Source organism: Fusarium tjaetaba, assembly GCF_013396195.1.
Source record: "Fusarium tjaetaba strain NRRL 66243 chromosome Unknown NRRL66243_c0000157, whole genome shotgun sequence".
Taxonomy (NCBI): Eukaryota; Fungi; Ascomycota; class Sordariomycetes; order Hypocreales; family Nectriaceae; genus Fusarium; species Fusarium tjaetaba.
In genome coordinates this window covers 209,836-230,340 of record NW_023501353.1, presented here as the reverse complement: position 1 = coordinate 230,340, position 20,505 = coordinate 209,836, and the positions used below count along the sequence as shown (strand labels likewise).

Sequence of the window (20,505 nt, the reverse complement as noted above, 5' to 3'; positions counted from 1 at the left end):
TTAACAAGCGACTACTCGGCTCAATTCACTCTTGTACAACCGGAGAAGTTTCGGATGACCTGACCTGATCTTGACTTGAAAGCGGAGCTATTACGAAAAAAATTCTGAATAGTGTCGTACTATATTCTTCTTCTGGTCCTTTTGCCTTTTTCTATTTCTTCTCTCTTTCTGTCTATCTTTTGCTTTATCCTCCACTTTACAAGTTTTCATGCGCCAAGAATTGCCAAGAACACGCCTAATCTTTTAAAAGATTGTCGTGAGTGGGAGGTATTTTTCCCCATTCTCGCTATCATCTTTGGATATCTGCTTCCTTCATTTGGTTGCATTGAGCAGGGGTTCTTGTTTCTTGCTATAAAGTAGAGAGACTGGGAGGACTTTTTGTTCGATTGTGAGTTGTTCTTGAAAATCCTCACCAAAGACTCTTACTTATGGCTGCTCCAGAGATAATTAGTATGGCTTCGAAAGACGGCCAAGATAGTACGCCCAGGCGTCACAGTCTGAGCGATGAGTCTGACTCCAACTCAGCTGCTGATGAGAAGAGACTTGTTGCGAAGCTGGACTTCTACATCATTCCTCTTGTAATGGTACTTTACCTCTTCAGTTTCCTAGACAGGTAAGTTACACAACTCACTCACTCCCTCACTCACCAAGTGTCTATGACTAATTCAAAACGTACAGAGTCAACATTGGCAATGCCCGACTTTACGGACTCGAAGAGGATCTGAACCTCTCGTCGAACCAGTTCCAAGTTGCTGTGTCCATTCTATTCGTCACATACTTGCTCTTCGAGGTTCCATCCAACCTTGTCCTTAAGCTCTTCACACCTCGTCGATGGATTGCCTTCATCGCTGCTGCATGGGGAATCATCGCCACCCTCACCGGCCTCGTCAACTCATACGGTGCTTTGATCGCTTGCCGTTTGCTTCTTGGTGCCGTTGAAGCAGGCTTGTTCCCTGGCTTGACGGTGTATCTCACTTTCTTCTACACTAAAAGAGAACTCGCTCTTCGCGTGGGTTATCTGTTCGTCAGCGCTGCAGTCGCCGGAGCTCTAGGTGGCTTGTTAGCATATGGCATTGGGCATATGGATGGCCTCCACGGTATGAGCGGTTGGCGATGGATCATGATCATTGAAGGAATTCCCAGTTTCTTGCTTGGTGTGGTTACATACTTCGCTCTGCCTAATGATGCAGAGACAGCATACTTCCTCGACGAGAACGAAAGGGCGCTTATGCGTTCGAGACACGCCCGTGAGTACGGAAACACGGCTTCCAGTCGGGAGTTCAGCAAGAAGGACATGATGTGCGCCTTTAAGGACTGGAAGGTTTGGGCGTTTTGTGTTGCACAGTTTGGCGTCGACACTATGTTGTATGGTGAGTTTCGATATTCCTCAACCCTGGCACTCAGACCACTGATTCACAAACGTAGGGTTCTCAACCTTCCTCCCGACTATTATCAGGGATCTCGGTGACTGGACGGTTGCAGAGACACAACTCCTCACCGTGCCATGCTACTTCCTTGGTGCAGCGGCGTACATGTCGACCGCATTTCTCTCAGATAAGCTTCAACAGCGTGGGCTTTTCTGTGTGATCTTTGGCGTCATCAGCGTTGTTGGATATGCAGTCCTGCTGGCTGATGTGTCTTCCGGCGTTCACTACTTTGGCTGCTTCCTGGTAGCTGGAGGCTTGTATGTTGTTGTAGGCCTGCCACTGGCTTGGGTAAGTTGATGTAGCCTTGATGGTAAATTATAGTGAGCTGACTGAGTTGTCTAGTTGCCCACAAACTCGCCGCGATACGGAAAGCGTACTACTGGTACGGGTATGCAGTTGACTTGGGGTAATGCGGCAGGCATCATGTCTGCATTCATCTAGTAAGTCCTGATATTGACTGATATCCTGGGTTCCGCTAACCTTGACAAGTCCTGCATCGGATAAGCCTCGATATATCCGCGGACATGCTGTAACGCTCAGCATGGTTGCTCTCGGCACCGTCATTTATGGTTTCATGTGGTGGTGGTACCGACGAGAGAATGAACGACGACAGGCAGGTCTAATGGATGACAAGTTTCGAGGAATGGGAGAGGATGAGTTGGCTGAGCTTGGAGATGAGAGTCCACGTTATAGATATACCATTTAGAGGGGGGCATGATATGAGGATAATGAGAATTTGGGGGCATGAGGGACGAAATCAAGATGAGGGAGGATACTATATGAAAGGGATATAGGTACATAATGAGAGCAACCGTTGATTACTGAGGGCAGCAGACTGAAATCACAGGTTGAACATGGAATACGCTTTAGGTAGAGATGACGACGGATGGTTCAGAGAAGAACATTGGGGTAACTAACACCTAACACCAAGGAAAAGTACCGGAACTAAACGACGCTAATATCCGTTATTAGTGGCTTGATGAGGAGGTGCATGGTTCCATCGTTGCTGGGGGAGTTTCACATGGTTTAGGAGAGCAATTTATTGGTCAGTTGCATTTGGTATTTATCATATATCGTCGAACCACATTTCATGTTGTTGTGTTATTATTTACCACTTGCAGCTTGCCAACCTAGGTAGGTAGGTAGTTGGTCAAAGGGATTGCCAGCATGTAAGTGTCGTTGTTGGGGCTGTGTACGTCAGCTGTTGAATGGTTGCCATGATCCATCCTTCAGGCAAAGCAAAGTGGTGTCGTGTAATAATGGGGCCAATGCGTGCATATCGAATACGAGGTCTAGGCTGTGCTGAAGAATGTCGCCTGAAATATTGTCAACAGTTGAAGACACTGAAGAACATTTGCTAGGCTGTAGGTCTTGGACTTTCAGTATCATTGTATTGAATAGCAACGAAGCGTACTCTCCCGTGTTTAAGTGCTGGTTTGCCCAACCTCCTGTATAATCAGTCAACTCTCCTATTGCTGATACTAGGGCAGACTGACTAGACTGAGCAGCACATGTCTTCAGACTCTAGTAACGTTACCGGGCAAGAGTAAATAAACAGCCCAGATACCAACAGTCTCTCCACTCATGATTGATCGATCCTCTGAGACATTCAATCCCTAAGACATCCTCAGTGGAAGAATTCAATGCAAATGTACTGTACCCCAGGATCACAGTGGACATCCATTGGCACTAGCGGACCCTTGTTTCCAAATTTAGGTGCTCAAGTAGCCAAGTCATGCTCTAGCGTCGAAAAACGGAGGCTTAACTCTTCCCATGTTCCCCTGTTTTCTTCCTGAATGTCTCCATTTCCATTTCCACTTGCTTCTACTTCTCTTTCTTCATCCTTATCTTCTAACTAATTCCTTCTTGGGTGCTATTCACTTTCGTTACTGACCAACTCAGTCCAAAGTCTCTCGCTTGTCTTCCCTGACAGTTGGAATCCGTATCACTTCTACTATTCGATCGTTGTCTTGGTGTATCCCCTATTCTTTCACTGGTCGATCGACTCAGCACTTCAGATCATACAACATTTAGTATCCCGACATCATGCGTTTCTCCAAACACGTCCTCCCCATCGCCATCCTCCTCACCGGCGTCATCGCCGCCAAGGACGAGGAGTCTACCACTGCCGTCGAAAAGGCCAAGGCTACCGACGACAAGGCTTCCGCGACTGCCGACGACTCCAAGACAGCGGACGCGACAGAAGAGGCTTCTGCAACTGCTACGGGCAAGGATGATAAGAAGGAGTCAAAGACCGACAAGTCCGATACCAAGTCTGCCACAAAGGAGAAGTCGGCTGCTTCTCAAACCACGGCTGATGGACCTACGATTACCTGGGACCCCCCTGCTCCCAAGACCACGGTCCCTGATATCAACGCTGGTTCTCCTTCGCCCATGACTCCTGGTGTTGTTGTTCTGTCGTTGGTACTCGGCATCACATCTCTCGGAATGGCCCTTCTATAAGAGTATCTGCCATTCTCCTTAGAGATCATTGCACATTTCAGATTCTGCAATGATTCTTCTCGGCAAGCATTTTCTGGTTGAACGGGTTTGGTCATTTTATTTCACATGATTGTGGCGCTATACGGAATGTCAATGGCAGCGAGGATTGACGATTTTTCTCTGGCCTGTAATTTGGTAGATGGACGCGTATGTTTGTGGCGCTCAGATAAGCCTCATTTTGTTTCGGAAAAAAAGATGGGAGATTGCGAAAGGAATGGAGAAGCATATGGGAGAAAACCCTTCTAGATCCGCACTTGGATCTGGGAGAGCATTGCATTGGAGTAATACTGTTGATATAAGTAATTGGGTCAAAATAAAAAGAACATTTCCTGGGCTTTTTTTTTTATCTGCTATCGCCGGAATGAAACCTCAGCTCGCCCCGTCCCTTATTCGTTTTAGAGCCAACCGTTGGTTAGCTTGGGGCATGGGCATGGCCTGATGCAATCATTACCTACTGTCTGCATCAACGTGATTGTAGGGCAACCTAAGGATATAACATATCCCATAGGCTGAGCCATAAGTCATGAATATCTATTCAACGCCGGGCAGTACTTACTGTCCGTATTCATTAATTTTAGGTATCATCGAGGGCCCTGGAGCCAGAGATTTGGCATTGGCATCTCATAATTCCCGATTCGAAGACACCGGTGCTCGCTAGCCAATCACGGCATCTACAATCGACGTCATAACCCACCCTATGTCCGCCCAATCACTTGACCCCTCCCCCTCATTCCTCTGAGTACAGCTCTCCAATCGCGCGGTTCCAGCGCCTGTTGTGCCTGTTCTGTAGGGGGCTTCCAGTAGGTTCATGGCGCACCGTGCCTTGAGCTGTGCTAACTCCCTGGACGTGGGAAGTCGCAATGCATGTCTTGCATTCCTCTCGCCCTGCCCAACCCAACCAACAAAACGAAGCTGAACTTGCGATAATACACTTTTTCCCGCTCCCAATTCCCCACGTCCTTTTCTGTTTCTTACAACAATCACCGATATTCCAGCGGCACCAAGTCATCACCGAAGATAGTGTCACGCGATAGACTTCATCCTATTCTCCGCCTGCCATCAACAGGCGCCTAACTTCCTGAGCGCCGTTGACGGCGAGACCCTCGATACCTGACGTCGCCTCACATCATCGCATCCACGTCCACTTCTACGACCGTCCAACTCGAAGCCCCTGTGAAAATACAGTACCCATTGCGTTTCAATCGGACATCCTCTCACTACCGAAACGACCTATTGTCATCATGGCGCAGACACAGCCCCCGACCTTCATCAACCTCCCGCCTCCCACCTCCAGACCAGAGACCCCCTCTGAGATGCCGTGTGTTCTTCCTTGCTCCTAACATTGCCCATCATTTGATATGATGCCTCTGCCTCTTGAAACTTGTTCACTGACATCGTTGTCCGTCTCAGAGGCACTCCTACGAGCACCACTACCTCGCTTTCCGCCCTATCTACCACTGCGATCAAAGATGGTCATCGCGGCCACTTCCCACAGGGTCCTCTCAGTCGTGGACACCAACATAACCCTTCCACACAAAGTCTCGAGGCTGAACGTGCCGACCGAATCTCCCGACTCGCTGGTCTTGAGCGAGTCTCAACCCTTCGGGCACCTCCTCAAGCGAACGCCCAAGGAGCATCCTCTCCCTCACCTCAGACCACGCCAACCTCTACAACTGGGTTTCCGCCCAACTACCCTGCTACACAGCACCTGACACCTGCATATTTCGATAGCAATGGCCAGCCTGTCGCTGTGACCAAGATGAGTACTGTCGGGACGGCCAGCGCAACTGAGAGCCATGTCGGCGATGGCGATGATACGCGCACAACTGCTGGCGAACACGATGAAGACATGTTCAGCACCGATACCAACTACCGTGAAGCCGAGTCGGTCGCAAGCATGGGTGGCTATCCCGACGCTATGGACGAGGATCTCGATGGTGCCAATGCTCGTTCTGTGGCTGGTTATGACGATCGCATGAGCGATGACGGCTCTGCCTCTCTTGTTGGGTTTGGCGAGGGTGCCGGTAGTACCGTATCTGGGCCCATTTATCATCGTCGAACGGCACCCCAAGCTTGGGGTCTTGAAAGAACCAATTCCGGTCTGAGCGACGCCCGGCGGGAGCGTGACACTCATATGGGCGGTGACACGCCTGTAAGTGTGTCTGCACTACAGGAGCGCCGGGACGCTCGCATGATGGACGGTGTCGCGATTGATCCGAATCCGGGCCAAGCGCCAGAGAACGACTCTTATGTTGACACAACCTTCCGAGGCCCTGTCTCTGCGTCGCAACCTCAATCACAAACTGCTGCTGCTCAGGAGGCGGCAGAGCGTATTGTCCAGAGGTTGGACAGAGGTGAGACAAGGGCGCCTGCTTCGGGTCTCGTAGGGCCTGGGCGGGGTGATGAGCCTTTGGGCAAGTTCTACTTTGAAGGCGAGAAGCGTGATGATTAGAGCGGTTATTACATCAAAAGAGAAATCCCAGCTGAGCCTTCATCTGCAAGGGTGGGGATGACTCCATGGCTGGATTGTAGCACGATACCAGGCACGACGATCTTGAGAGATATGGTCATATTTCTCAGGCTGCGCTTGTCCTCGAAAGGAGTTTCTATGTTTTAGATTATATGCGCGCACATCGCTGTCCCGCCAGTTTCGTTTACATGTTGATATTTTGTTGGGGCCTCTCATATTGAAAATGCTCAGGGCTGTTTGTAACAATGGCCTTTTATGCTGTACAAACACGTCCATTTCAGCCACTGACTTTAGTACTTGTGTACAGAGTGTTTTGTTTCTTTTGTGAATATGTCACGATGCAATCGGGGATCGATTGGACGTTGAATGGTCTTCCAACGTTGCCGAGGTCAGTTTAGATCCTGGCACGTTGCTTCATGTTATTGTGGTCAAAGCCAAAGCATGCTGTATTATCAGCATGCCCGTTGTACCTGGTCTCTAAATATGATGCCGCTATCTATTCGCCTCAAACTGTGTGATCATGCTCCGTGCACTTCATTTGGCAGATATCCTGAAACTAAGATCGCGAGAAAGAATGGCGTCGGCCATGGCTTTAAACACTTTCTGTCTCAAAAATCATCGCTCGTTCTGTAAGTGCATCTGGCTCGAGATAAATGCCAGTCCCATCAAATAGGCGAACCTAGTCTTGGGGCGGGCTAATCGCAACATTCGTCCTAGACAAATGCTATCCAAAGTGTCCAATGAAATAGTCATTGAAGGCATACTTGAGGGAAAAGGAAATCAAACTGTGAATAACACCAGACCCATGATTCCTTGCATCGTAATAACTCGGCGATGAACCGACAAGATGATGATCTAGGCTTGAATGCTGAAACATCAGGCCTCATCCTCTTCCAGCTCCCGTCTCAGATATATGCGTAAGCTGCCGTTTCGGGCGCTACTGAATTCTCGGAGACCTCGGAGCTACAGGAAGAAAAGCAACAACAATAACTGACTGATATACTGTCATAAACTTGACTCTGTAAACATTATACGCATAAATGAAAAGCTGTACCATGCGGTAACGACCTGGACAACACCAGTGTTCTGGTATATATGATGACGAAAATTTGAATATGACGAATGGTCATCTGCATGCTGTCGTATAAGTTCATGCGCATGAGAAATCAAGACGCATTCGTCGAGCAACGCCTTGCCAGTCCCATACAGACACCCAGTCGCCCTGATCCATGCATGCCCAAACCTTTTCTAGAAGTTCCATGACACGCTCGCAGTTCCGTAGGCCTGTATATCCGCGAACGGATCTTACTGCAGTGCGTATGCGTTCCTGCTGGGCTGGCTCAAAGCAAGCAGTGCCAATAACTAGACAGGGGATAAGTAGCAGAGTCTGGGAGGGATCAGAAGGCTTGAATGACTCCAAAATAGTGAGAGACTCTTCAACGGCGAGCGTAATGCGCCGGTCGTGATACGCTGGCCTTCTGGAAGGTGGGGGTGAGGATGCCCTCTCTTGGTATGTTGACGAGTCTTGTTCATGCATGGAATTCGTCCTCGAAGGGTTGCGAGATGTTGGACAGCTACTGGTCATGTGAACATCAGTAGCCCCAGTAACACCGTTACCCCTTGATACTGTGGCCATCATTGAAGCTCGTCTGGGTGGAGGAGGAGGAGGAGCGACAGTAGTTGAGGCCGAGATGGGCAAGGTGCTGAACGTCGAACGGCGCATTGAGGAGACTGAAGGTGGGTAGATCGTCCGGAAAAGATACACCCACATCATCTGCTTGTAGAGCAGTCCGACTCGGTCACGGCTGTCGCCCCATGGCCAGTTTGGTGTCCACTCGCGAATGGCCGCGTCAATCTCAGCAGCCTGATACAAGCTGGTGTAGTCCACCACTGGGTCAACACCAGCAGAAATGTTGGCTCGGATTGTGTTCCGAATAGTCGTGATCTGAGATAGATACTGGAAGAGGCCATCCCCAACACCTATTAAACGGGGAGGCTGTATCGGTGCTACAGGCTCCCAATCTTCAGACGACAGTCTAGCTGTCATGCTCTCAGGGTGCCAGAACAAGTCATCGGCAAAGATATGATACTGGAAGAACTCAGTTATGAAAGTATATAAAGCCGGGACCTCAGGGGGTGAGTGTTGAATCAGGGTCTGGTAAGCTTGGAGGTGCACTCGATGTTCACCTCGGGGGTTTCCATCGGCTCTTGTCTGGAGGAGCAAGCACAGCATTTGTCCATATCTCGCAGAGAGAATAGTCTTGTACTCAGGATCGTCCTTGTCCAATGGGCGTCCCATATCCTCGTATAGTCGCTTCATGGACTCGTCGTGGTGATAATCGGCGCGCTGTTGCAACGCCTCCCGATTGGACTGAGGATGGTCGGCCAATAACTTGGCACCATACGGTGTATCCCAGTCGATATGCTTGCTGCTGACTGCCAGGATAGAGTGCATGAGGCCTTGGTGTTCATTGGCGAGGTGAAGGATGATGTCTTTGAAGGCATTTCTGGCCTCTCCTTCAACTGTTAAGACATTGCTCAGATGGGTAATATAATGTTTCCAAAAGACCTTATCTTCGACAGTCTCGACACCATGAAAGATTGGTTGCATAGTAATAATTGGAAGGGCCTCCTGACGTAAACGCTCTAGAGCGGCAATTAGAAGGATGTGTCGGTATTTTATCAAAGGAAACGTACCCTCTTCTGCCTTTTCCTTGCCGCTCTTCCATATCTGTTTTTCGTGGTAGCCCTCGCATACCACAGCGTTCTTCTCGCAATTCATGCCTAGAAACAAATGATTAGAATCTCACATATCTCAGGTGAATGATTCAGGCCGTACATCGAGGTTTCTATGTTATATTAGCCTTCTGTCCACAGTTCAAGAATTAAAAAGTACCAGACATGGCAGGGAGGGCACTGGATGATACCCCCCCTGGTCTGTAACAGGTCCAACGCCTTCATGAAATCACTTACCGCTTCATCACATTTCTTCTTGCGCTTTCGGCAAGTGATGCAACCAGTCTTTGATCGACCCTTGGTCACTTTACTTGCGCTCACTGCCGTGGTCAGTGGGTGTTTCCTTGGCCTTCCTCGTGGTCTTTTCGGTTTCGGGTCTATCTTGGCGGAGTCCATTGGAGCTGGCGCGAGGGGGGCGGCTTTTAGATCGTCCATGTTAAGATCATCTTCGACCGGCTCCAGCTTCGGGATGGTAAGAATATCGTCCGAGCCTTGCTCCCAATTATTGTCCATTTCAACATCGTCGCGGTCGACATAGTCCGTGCTCCAAGAATCGGCACAGGATGAGGAAGCTGAATGTACCATCGTAGGGGCAGAAGAATTGTCCAATCCTGCGCTCAACGGTGAAATTTGGCCGGGCTGTAGTTGATTTGCTGTTGCTGCTGAAGACATCCACAAAGAGTCCATTGGTAAAGGTGACGGTGGCATCATGTTGTTTCGGCTTTCGAGAGATATGCTATGGTTGTCGCACCAAGCCAGGTTTTGTTTAGATTGCGAAAATGCAAATGAATTCTCGATAGCCATCTAAGAGGATGAACATGCCTCGGACAGGAGTTGGGAGAAAGATGTTTTGTGCCGACTGTCCCACAGCCGGCGGTAAAGACTTAGATAGATAACCAGGTAGCCCGATCGAATGTGGTACGGTATGTATAGGCACAGCAGTCTACTATGGAAGCTGGACGTGACGACTCAGCATGAAGCTGTGGAGACTAGAGGGTGGTGGCGGTGGACGTTAGACTGGACTAGCTATCGACGCCAACACACCAACGGTTGATCGAAGCTCCTTAGTTGCCCAGAACAGGCGACGGTTCGAAAATCGCAAGATGAAAGGGAGGGAAAGGTGAGGAGAATGGAGGGGTTACAGTATGTGGGTGGAGAGGTGTTATTTGGGAGTCAAGGTATGGAGGAGTTTTGAGATTCAGCACTGGAACCCTTCTGCAGTCTGTCGACTCCATCTCCCCACAGTTATCATAGCCTAGCAATGAGGTTGGCCTCATGGTCAAGGTGAGAGCCCACAGGGGTTTTGGTACACTTGGTACATAACCTTCAACACCCATGTGCCGTTCGGTCCCGCCAGGGATCTTTTCAGGCCGCTCGACGATGCCATCGATGGTCTCCTACAGACCCTGTCATGCCAGGGCCAGCTGCTGGGGGCTTGGTCGGCTAGTTCAGTAGCTTAGGACAACCATGATGAATGAGACGTGAAGGATACTCTTAGACTTGGCGGAGTTCTCCACCAAAGTCTTGGAGGGAATATGGACATGGCGTATTTAGATATCCACCCTCCATAGATTTAGCGTCTTCAGGACCCTGCCAGAGATACTTCAGGGTACAAACCAGGCAAAGCAGCCCAGCCTAAGTGGGACATTTCCCGTCTGGACTGGTCAGGACTCAGGTTTGGTTAAGGTGGTGCATACTATAAATGTTAGCAAATGCCTGGGATACGGGAGCAAGATCATGGCGAGGTAGAACATGCTGTGCCTAGAATTACGAGGAAGGGCCTCGATCCAGCAGACATCTCGATGAGCTTGATATCTCTTCTCAATTTCAGAAGCCAATCAATGATAACGAGCCGTGTCTATGCCCGTATTGTATGCGACAAGTGGAGTAGCGTCTATATGGTTCGACAACGTTGATCTGTCTCTGAAAGTCACACGACAAAGCATCAACCAACTTTGGAGTAGAGAAAACCCAAGTCTGCAACGGGCGACGTTGCAACGCTGCTGTAGCATGATATCACTTCAAGTCCCCTGTATTTGTAAATTCCCGTGAAGTGGTATTCATTGCTAGTGCTTTTCCACACTTTATCGCGCAACCAACCGATGCTGTGCTGAGTGATGATCATGGTAATGGTGTAGTTCGCTTGAATCAGCCCAGACAGGCTGTGTTGGCCGCTGAGGCCCCAATTGGGATTGCAAGACTATTCGGCGGTGCACCACGATCGACTTTGGGCATCAAGTGAAGAGATTTCCGTCAGCGGGCAAGATACTGTAGGATTCTCAACAAAGAGGTTGTGGTGACGGAAAATGCGAGTCGGTTGGATAAAGACGATGGTTTTGACAGCGGATGAATTGAATAGGAAAGGTGCTTCTGCACTATATCGGCATCTGTCTCAAATTTGTTTCCTCAAAGAGGTCAGTCACGATGCAGATCAGCTTTTACTACTTATCTGAGAAGCCACTTTCCTCCACCAAGCCCGATGACAGAAGGTGCACATAATCTGATCGAGTAGGTCCGGCCTAGGCAGGTACACTACTCCGTCCTTCCAGCCCAACTGACTTCCGGCCCCGACTGATTTTCCTTAGTATCCGTACCAACCTACTAGATCTTTCCTACTCAATCAAAAGCTTCTTCAATCAAATTCTAGACTTTTTATCAAATTCCCCATGTTTCTTCTACAGCAACCAGGGTCATGCCTGTCTCTCTTTGATGGCTTTTCCAACAGAAAGCCTCATGTTGGCTGGAGAGATCTAGACCGTCAGCCCGCTATGCGCTGCATCATCATTCTCCCTCCTGCAGAATATATGCAGAAAACATCCATAGCGGCCACTTCTAACTCGCTCGTTTATCACTAGCATCAACCACTGCTGTCCTTTTCTGCCTGGCGGAGGCACTACTTTGAATGGCACGTCCGCACCTGATAAACCTCAATCACCCCTTTTCCATCGACACCAAGCTGACTGACATGGTATTCCCATGTCGCTATTACCTTGTAACCTCTTCCATCTGCATCGCACTACTGCAATGTATTGCTAGCGCATATGTGCATTGCTTCTGGGGACTGGAAATCGACGGCCCAGGTCAGTCCACAACTGTTGGAGTTCTGGAGCCCTAGACAAGGCAACTTGCGTTGATTTCTCGGCTTATTCGAAAAGTCGAAGCAGTTCACAGCCTCCCTGGACACGAGTTCATCAGTAATCCCCTAGCTACGAGGAAACTATGGCTTCAATATCAACTCAATCCTCTTCAACAATTGACTCCAACATGGTACGTGCCCTGTAGCCGAACGGGTAGGGGTAAGACCAGCCTGCCAGCTCGCATCCTCCGCAGCCAACCGTCTACTCACGGACCCTCAGGTGATCAAGGCATACTTTCCCTCTGAGACAATGCCTGTCTAGGTTGGTCGATCATTACGACTAAATTTGTCTGCCATTTCGACGAGTTATCCTAACTCGGTCATCACGGACGGCCCACTCGTTGGTTGATCACGATACGTATTCAACTCTCCAAAGCGATTCAGAACCCCGGCGCCCGGGCTCGGGAGACTCGAGGCTTTGACAACCAGACAACTTCGCTAAGATGCCGGCCCGCCGGTATACCCCCACGTCAGCTCGCAAGATTTGACCCCGAATAGGACGCAGTTTCCATGATTGTCGACTGACAGGCCATGAGAGCCAGGAAATTTGAACTCTATTGGGGCCATCTACCACTCATACCACCATGTTCATTGTGTTTTTCTGCTCACATTGCGGGGGACACAACCAAGAGCGCAAACCCTAGTTCTCATGTTGACATGGAGCTCATGAACACATCCTCGCCCAGTGTGTCCATACATACGAACCTTGTGGTGTTGTGGTTAGGTATTTTGGCTGTCGTTGCTTTACAGAAATGCGGCATCACAAACTCTTTTTTACTCTACAGCTATTCAGTCTTTGGTTACTGAAGTTGATTACACATCCGAAGCTTTCCTTTGACAGAAGATTTCGGAATTGGTCTTTACCATTCGAAATCCGGAACCTCTATCTCTTGAAACGCACATAAACTGGTCTGCTCTTTATTCAAAGAGTATTTCAGATTGGGTAGTCAGCATCATCCGGATTCCCTAAAACAGTAACCCCTGGTCAGCTCGGGAGCGTGCTCATCTACCATTTGGCAAACTCCAAAGCCACAACGGTTTCATCGCTAATTTTAATCGCTCCGCGCAACATGTCTCAGCTGATTCCACCAAGCTGATACTATGTACTAACTATAGGAGGTGGCCAAGCATTCCACATTGGTGTTCGCCCTCGGTCTCCTCATTAATCAGGCTGATGTTCTCTTGAATTCACATACTGATGTTGGCAGTTAGCTGATAGAGCAATATCCAACGACCCTGAAGCCAAGGATGTCGTCGTCATTCCTCTTCAGGTTTAGCTCTTTTGGAGCTAAAAGCTCCCACGGGAGTTATGAGTGGGTTGCTGACACACGGCAGTACTTCGAGATACCTCAAGCTGTTTTATATCATAATAGATCTACCTCTCATTGGATGTGCAATTGAACTTCAAGAGGTCAACTCCATTTCAGCATTCCGCAGCATCTATGAATAGTCTATCGCTTCGAACCGAGCATTCCGCTTCTCAGCTGCATCTCACACCGCCCCTGCTCCGGTATGTGAACCAGTTGCAATTCAATATTACCCGAGAATTGAGTTCGACGGTGCGCCGGCCCACGCGCGGTCCGTTAATGGAGTCCCGTCTTTTCCCTAGGCTGAAGGTTGGGCAGATGATTGGAACCAACCATATCGGTAGGAGTCAGGAGAAACATGCGCATCTGGAAGATTAAAGACGTCATCGCCGATACCAGTTGTTGGTTCTAAAATAAGGGACTATTAATATTTGGCTCGTCACAGTCGGCCAATGACTTCCCGACCTTGCAGCTTGATGTGCTCTGTACATAAGCTAGTCACGGCGGATAGAATATCACTCTCAACGAAGATTCCCTGGCATCTTTTCTGACAATTGTGGCCAGGCCGGAAATGTTTCTTCTTCTTCATGGTGCTTCATGGTGAAGCGTGAGCACCTGCAGCTTTGACATACATGAAGTTGTATCGTGTCTTGCTTAGCGTAGCCCAGGTACTGCTAGTGCCACTGTACTGTCGTGCAGTATCTGCCGACCTAGGCGAATCCATCGTGAGAGGACCCTGGCGATCCCACATTGGCCACCTGAAATACGCAAAGACCAGCGACTTTCAAACTCCTTGGCCTCACTAACAGACCACCACCTGAGCTGGATTGGGGGTAGCTTTATTTCCACGACCAAGGAGCTCAGCTTGTCAGCAAGCGCGCGGGTCAAGCTGGCTAGAACATCTGGAGCTGGAGGCGGGTCTGCCTGAGCGTAAGATTATGCTCGTCCTCTAATTTACTCCACCAAAAGCGCAGCCATCATCAACTGACACATTTCGTTTGGCGCTTGAAGTCCACTGGACCAGACCCAGTGGTCTGTGCCATTTTGGCACGCTTTTTGTCACGGATTTAAGCCAACATGGAGACTGCCCTATGCTGTGCCCGTGCGAATAGAATCCCCCTAGAAGGAGGTTCAGGTCACCTAGTCGTTAGCAGATCTCCCGTTATCGGGCCGGCACAGATCTTCACGAATCGAAGTCCAGATATGCGGTGAACTGGGCCATTACTAGACCGAACACAGGTGTGAAGAATGTGGTTGTGGAAAATATGGCTTTGCAACTCTCGGCATGGCTTCAGTGAGAGCTATGAACTCGGAGGGCCTCCGGTGCTGGCCATGTGAGGAAGATGTGACGATTCATGATACGATGGGTAGAAACCTTTGCCTATTCCTCAGTATTGGGTGTCACCGGTTGTTTCTTCAGGCAGGCAGGCATGGATGGTGTAAGCCAGCCAGCCAGCCAGCCTTCTGACTCTATCTGCATTTTAAACAAGTAAAAACCCGGGGTCAGGCTGAATACCGTACTCCAGACCGACAGAAACGAACAAGGTCAAACGTTGCTCGGGATTAACACAACAGACAAGATCAGGGCATGCACGGACTATGATTTTCAATGCGCCGACCACAATTTACATCCCTGAGGTGGGCTGGCTGGCTGAGGTGGGCTGGGGCTCGCTCGCGCTTGGTCTGCTTGGTCTGATATTGCAAAGCTTTTGGTGTGGAGAGTCCATGATACTCCATGACTAGTATTCAGGAGGCGAGATCCTGGAATGTGTCTGCCTCATATTGCAAAGCACATGTCTAAGTATGGCCGAGCCTTGCGTTAGCGGACTTGGACGGCGCTTCCTTTCGTCCAGCCCTACTGATTGCGACCGGAGCAAATAGTCCAATTCCATTAGAAACCGACAAAGCTCTGATGGGTCAGGCGTTCAGACGTCTTCTCGAACTGTGGCTTCAGAGACCGGCTCGACGCAGTTTAAATGCACCACTACTGCAGTGTACATTACAGGACAGCTTCTACTGAATGAGGCTATTTGTTTCATCTACCCTTCTAGGTCAAGCATGAAGCTTCCATCCGGAGCACGCTGTCATTACCCCATGAGTCAAAAGCATAACAATATACGACATTGGCTATACTAAACCAAAATCTAAGGGAGAGTCAGAAACGTGGTGCCTCGGGGGTTAGCCGAAAACCGAGATATAGGCTTTTGGACTTGCGTAGATACGAGTGTATGCTATGTATCTTGTCGGTGTCTTTCCCATACAATATCCGTACCCCAGACTCACTCACCTGCTGGGGGGGTGACTGACTGCACTTTGGACTGTGGGCTGTGGGTGAGGTGACGGGCGGATGCCAGTCAAGTGGGGGATCGTGGGGAGCGGTGTGTCGACCCTCTACTCTGTGTGGATGGCCTCTAGTCTTCATCACAAGACGACACCATAATCAAGATGGGCAACGTGGACTGCAATGGGAAAATACCACCCTACCATCGGCAGCGTAGCGCTATCCCACCCAACTACATCATCGCAAAGATTTCTGGTCTGATTATTTACGTTTGATAATACAGATATTGGCCAAGATCGACTCCCTCACGATTCAATGGCTCTCATTCAAGACATATCAAACACTTGGCATGCTTACTGTGCCTCCCGGAATTCGGCTTCTTGACTCGCTCGGCACTTGGTCACCAGCACAATACAACACAGCACATGCAATCTCGTGAATAACAAAATTGTCGACCCAAGCTAGCCAAGCCAATCGACTGGCTCAATCTTAAGCAGCATCTCAACCTGACAGTTGCGGTCTGCAGGTGATTCGCTACGTGCCAGTCGATTCAAGTCCCTGCTATCCGTACTATCGCGGACTATCGCAGTCTCGTGCGTCGTCACGGGACGATCATCAAGCTAGATTATCAAGATTCGGCAACCCGTAGCCTGGATCAACAGACTGATTGGCCATGCTCTCAGAAGCCTCCCTTGCCATGTCTGTTATGCCGTGATGAAGCGAACATCGTCCCCTGGTGTGGCTGCACAAGCGTGCGTGTCCTCAACTCTGCTTGTCCTTGCCTTTTCGATCCTGGGGTCCTGGAGGCTGTTGGTCAACATGGATGAGGCCTCTAGCTACAGTTGCTATGTATGTATGTACTAAGTTAGCGTGCGTTTGTTATTCTGCAGCACCAAATGTGATTCATGCAGGGTACGACTCGAGAACTTTGATAATGCAGGAAAACAATGAAATACTCACGCAGAAATGTGCTCATCAGCGTCGTGTTGATCCAAACTCATGATATCACAGACCCTCCTATCTCGCAGCATTCTCTGCGGCAAAGCGAGTAACCACGTCTGCCTCATGCATCTCGGCAAACCTAGTCTACCTACACAAAAGTCGTCTTCTGAGTGGTCCATTGCTGTATCTGTCTGTCTCAGAGCCATAAAGTGTCTCATATTAAGGTTGGCTGGGAACAGGAGTGTAGAGTTGGAGCTATGGCGTTCACTGGCACACTTGCTGATTTAAAGTGATAACAATATTACATAGCATACCTATAATCCAATATCTTATTATTGGACTAGATCTAACGAAATCTAAGGACCTTTAAGATTAGACTCAATAATGAAACTGTATCTAAACGTCAACGAGAGTTGGAGCTGCCTCTTTTCCTGCCTTATCGGGGCTGGATGGCGGGTTGGTAGAATAGGACCGAATCCTTTTATTTGGCAAATACAATGAGATCAGATGCTAGAGGCTATACATTTGTCTTGTACCTTCAAGGAGCTTTGTGCAAGGTCCTGTGAGTCGCAACTACATACAAAGACAGTCGAATCAGTCATGTAACCATCTTGACAGATGCCTCTCCGTCTCAGCCATGAACCCAATATACATAATAGCAAACATCGTAGATATGCAGGCATCTTTTGTAGGCATGTAACATAGATTTACCAATTCACTTGCATCTTGGAAAAGTCTCGGTTCCTCGCTCTTTACCCTGGGATTCGTGGTCGGCCGCTGGTCGTCCAAAGCTCATTCGTCTTGCCTCCAAACGAAATGTAGACCTGAAGCTGCTTCCGGGCGTCATCGATTTGTTTTTGCTTGGGGTCTGTGCCCCCTCACGCATTGCTTTACGAAGCTTACGTGTCTCTACTGTTAGCCCCTGGGGTTTCTTGTCTCGATATGTAGCAGCTGGAGTCGCTTCAACCCGCGCGGTTGCCCCAGTAGTGGTTTGTGTCTGTCTGGGAGGTCGATCGAGTGCGAGGTTTAGTTGAGACTCAGAAGGAAGAGGTGGTACAGGCGGCCTGGGTGATGAGAAAAGCGGTTCCGGGGCATCTTCGAGGAACTGCTTCCACTGTATAAGACTCTCTTTACTCGTCCTGTTATCGGTGGCGACGTCGTTTTGAACAGAGTCTTCATTAGCCGCACTTTGGAGGGAATCCTTACGACTGGATCTCTTTGGCGATTGTCTGTTCTGAAACTCACGCTCGACCTTGTCCCTGAAGTATGCCGCTCGTTTCTCTTTCTCTCTTTTCCCTTCACCATTACCCGAGACCCATGGCGACGCACAAGGTGGTTCGGGTTCACAGTTAACAAACGGGGACCATGCCAAGGTGGGCTCAGCCGGTGTTCGGGGAGTGGCTGGGGGATTATAATCCAAACGGATACGCTTGCGGAAGATATTACTGATGCTCGAGGATGGTGTTCGTGGAACGACAGTGGTTTGTGATGCGGTGGGTGATGGGGTTCTTCGTTCGGGAACGTCTCCCTCACTTCCGGGAGGCATCAAGGACGAGGCTCGAGTTGGTCGATCGAGCTGCTGGTTTGATGAACGGTATGTGCTGCTGGGAGTAAGTCTCGCTCGCGATGGCGGCTTTTGGAGCCTTCGAGGTTGCGAGAAGTCTCGCGTAGTGGCCGATGTTGAACGCTCAGCATTTCCCTCATCCATGGTCGCACTTGGCTGAAACAAAGTCTTTCGCCAATCCACCCCAGAAGAAGCCTCCCCATGCTTCTCAATTCGTCCGTCGTTTCGCGGCATGGTTCTAGACTTTCGGGGTGTAGTTGCGAAAGCCTTCATCCATTCTTTTGGTGCAAAAGCGCGTTCATGCCGCCCAGAGTCCGGTAAATCAGGCAAGCGTCTTGCTTTGGGGGTCTTCTCTGTTATGGTTGTACTCATTTCAACAGAATCTTGAGGGGGGCATCTAAGACGTTCCTGAGTACTCTGGAGGTTGAGCATTATACCCGACCTGGGGAATGTATCCCTCGAAATGCTTTCCCTACGATGCTCGGGGGTAAAACCTGAATGCGCCATAGCTTCCAGGTTGAAAGATGCTTTGTGTTCGAGCCTTTTCAGAGACTGTGTTGGGGTAATAATTGTGGAAGCCGAACGTTGAAGGCCTCTTGGCGCAGGTGTTGCCTGCAGGAGTCCCTGCTCTTGGTGTCCCAGCCCACGAAGCGTACGATCTCCTTCTGTTAGAGTACCATCGCCATCTCCGAAGACTTCGGGATCGAAGGAACCGTCTCGCTCAGCCGGGGCGCTGATTCTAAGCATCTCAAGTGTGGTAGGCGGATCAGCATACCCCCTATCAAACAATCTTGGCCATCTGCGATCAGATTCGTCAGTGTTAGCCCTATGTTTCCGTCGGTTGATATGTAAGGGACTTGGTTGAAGTTCAGAGATAATTGATTCTGTGTCGGCCTCCCATAGGTCCGCAGAGAGCCCTTGGTGATGCTTATCACCAGGACTTGGGATTAATCTCGGTTGTCGGGTATCTTCAAAAAGGATTTTACCGCCAGAATCACCAACAACACGTTTTGTAAGTGTTCCTGGAGTCAATCGATGAGTTGGCTGAACTGCGATAGGGAAACGAGCAAGGGGACTCTGTGTGTCTGTTGTTGCCAGCGGCTGGGGAGTACAGCCAACAGTCTTGCCTCTAGGCCTTGGGGTGGCAAAATCCAAAACAGACGTTTCCTCCTTACATATACGGGATAACTGCCTCGAAAGCCTGAAACTACCAGAGTCGTTGTGGAATTGTCTATCAGCTTGATCTGGGCCACCTATCAGATCATTCGCCCGGACACTCTGACGAGAAAAGAGGGTGCCCGGGTCGGGCAAACTTGATGCTTGCTGATTTTTAAGGGCAGCTGCATTGTCGAAGGGTGTAAATTGAGCCGCAGTCCCCGTGCCCATTGTGGTCTTGTCTGAGTCCTCAGTCAAATCATTGTCCCCAGAAGCTTCAAGTGGTGAGATCGCGCTTGCTATCTCGTCGTTCTCGTCTGGTTCATACTCGCTCATAGGCCGCCAATCATCGACCTCACCCCCAGCTGGTACTGGTTTCGTCAGTAGTTATTATAAATGAGTTTAGGGAGAAAAACAGATAACGTACCTCTACGTGGCACAACCATATCATTGTCTTCAGGATCAGCGCCTCCACGACCATCTCCGGCTTCTTTGTCCAACTCTGAGGACTTTTTGACCTGAGCGTTAGTCAAGTTGAAACGCAAGGTATCCATGAATGAGGGTAGAAGAATCGGCTCGCCACCTAAGTGAAGGGATAGACGCATGGGCCCATTGGCGTAAGTTTCTGGCCTTACAGTTGATACTGATTCCCCATCAGAATCAACTGCATATTCATCTGCGGCAGTCCCTTCTATATTGAATCCAAAAGACATAGGTTCCAAATCACGCCGGATTACTTTTGGTATTTGTGGTATTACCAGAAATTGCTTGTAGTAGTTGGTCCAGAACCAGTGTTTGCTGGGGGGTGGGAGTTCGCATGGTCGATCCTCGCAGTCGGATAAGTGCTTCTCGATCAGGTACATTCGACAGTACTCCATAGGCGAGAGACGTGGTTTCGTAAGTTGACAACTCAGTCCAGTACTTCTACCCCTTCTGTGGAAAGGCCGGAAGGTGCTTCCTCCCACAGTGATCTGCCTCGGGGGTG

General features: G+C 49.5%; 4 protein-coding genes across 4 annotated transcripts; 3 read left to right on the top strand and 1 right to left on the bottom strand.

The window, feature by feature from the left end:
- Positions 1-452: 452 nt before the first annotated feature.
- FTJAE_7801 (major facilitator superfamily transporter) lies at positions 453-2,133 on the top strand (the record flags this gene model as incomplete). Its single annotated transcript, XM_037354553.1, has 5 exons — positions 453-613; positions 679-1,370; positions 1,426-1,715; positions 1,770-1,867; positions 1,917-2,133. The coding sequence occupies 5 exons, from the start codon at positions 453-455 to the stop codon at positions 2,131-2,133; spliced, it is 1,458 nt and encodes a 485-aa protein (XP_037205181.1).
- Positions 2,134-3,473: 1,340 nt separating this feature from the next.
- FTJAE_7800 (uncharacterized protein) lies at positions 3,474-3,890 on the top strand (the record flags this gene model as incomplete). Its single annotated transcript, XM_037354552.1, has 1 exon — positions 3,474-3,890. One exon carries the CDS (start codon positions 3,474-3,476, stop codon positions 3,888-3,890), a length of 417 nt encoding a protein of 138 aa, XP_037205180.1.
- A 1,280-nt stretch (positions 3,891-5,170) lies between these two features.
- FTJAE_7799 (uncharacterized protein) lies at positions 5,171-6,381 on the top strand (the record flags this gene model as incomplete). Its single annotated transcript, XM_037354549.1, has 2 exons — positions 5,171-5,247; positions 5,340-6,381. 2 exons carry the CDS (start codon positions 5,171-5,173, stop codon positions 6,379-6,381), a joined length of 1,119 nt encoding a protein of 372 aa, XP_037205179.1.
- Positions 6,382-7,549: 1,168 nt separating this feature from the next.
- On the bottom strand, positions 7,550-9,846 carry FTJAE_7798 (C6 zink-finger PRO1A; the record flags this gene model as incomplete). The annotated part of the gene is made up of 4 exons (XM_037354548.1): positions 7,550-9,045; positions 9,097-9,183; positions 9,239-9,248; positions 9,373-9,846. The coding sequence occupies 4 exons, from the start codon at positions 9,844-9,846 to the stop codon at positions 7,550-7,552; spliced, it is 2,067 nt and encodes a 688-aa protein (XP_037205178.1).
- Positions 9,847-20,505: the final 10,659 nt, after the last annotated feature.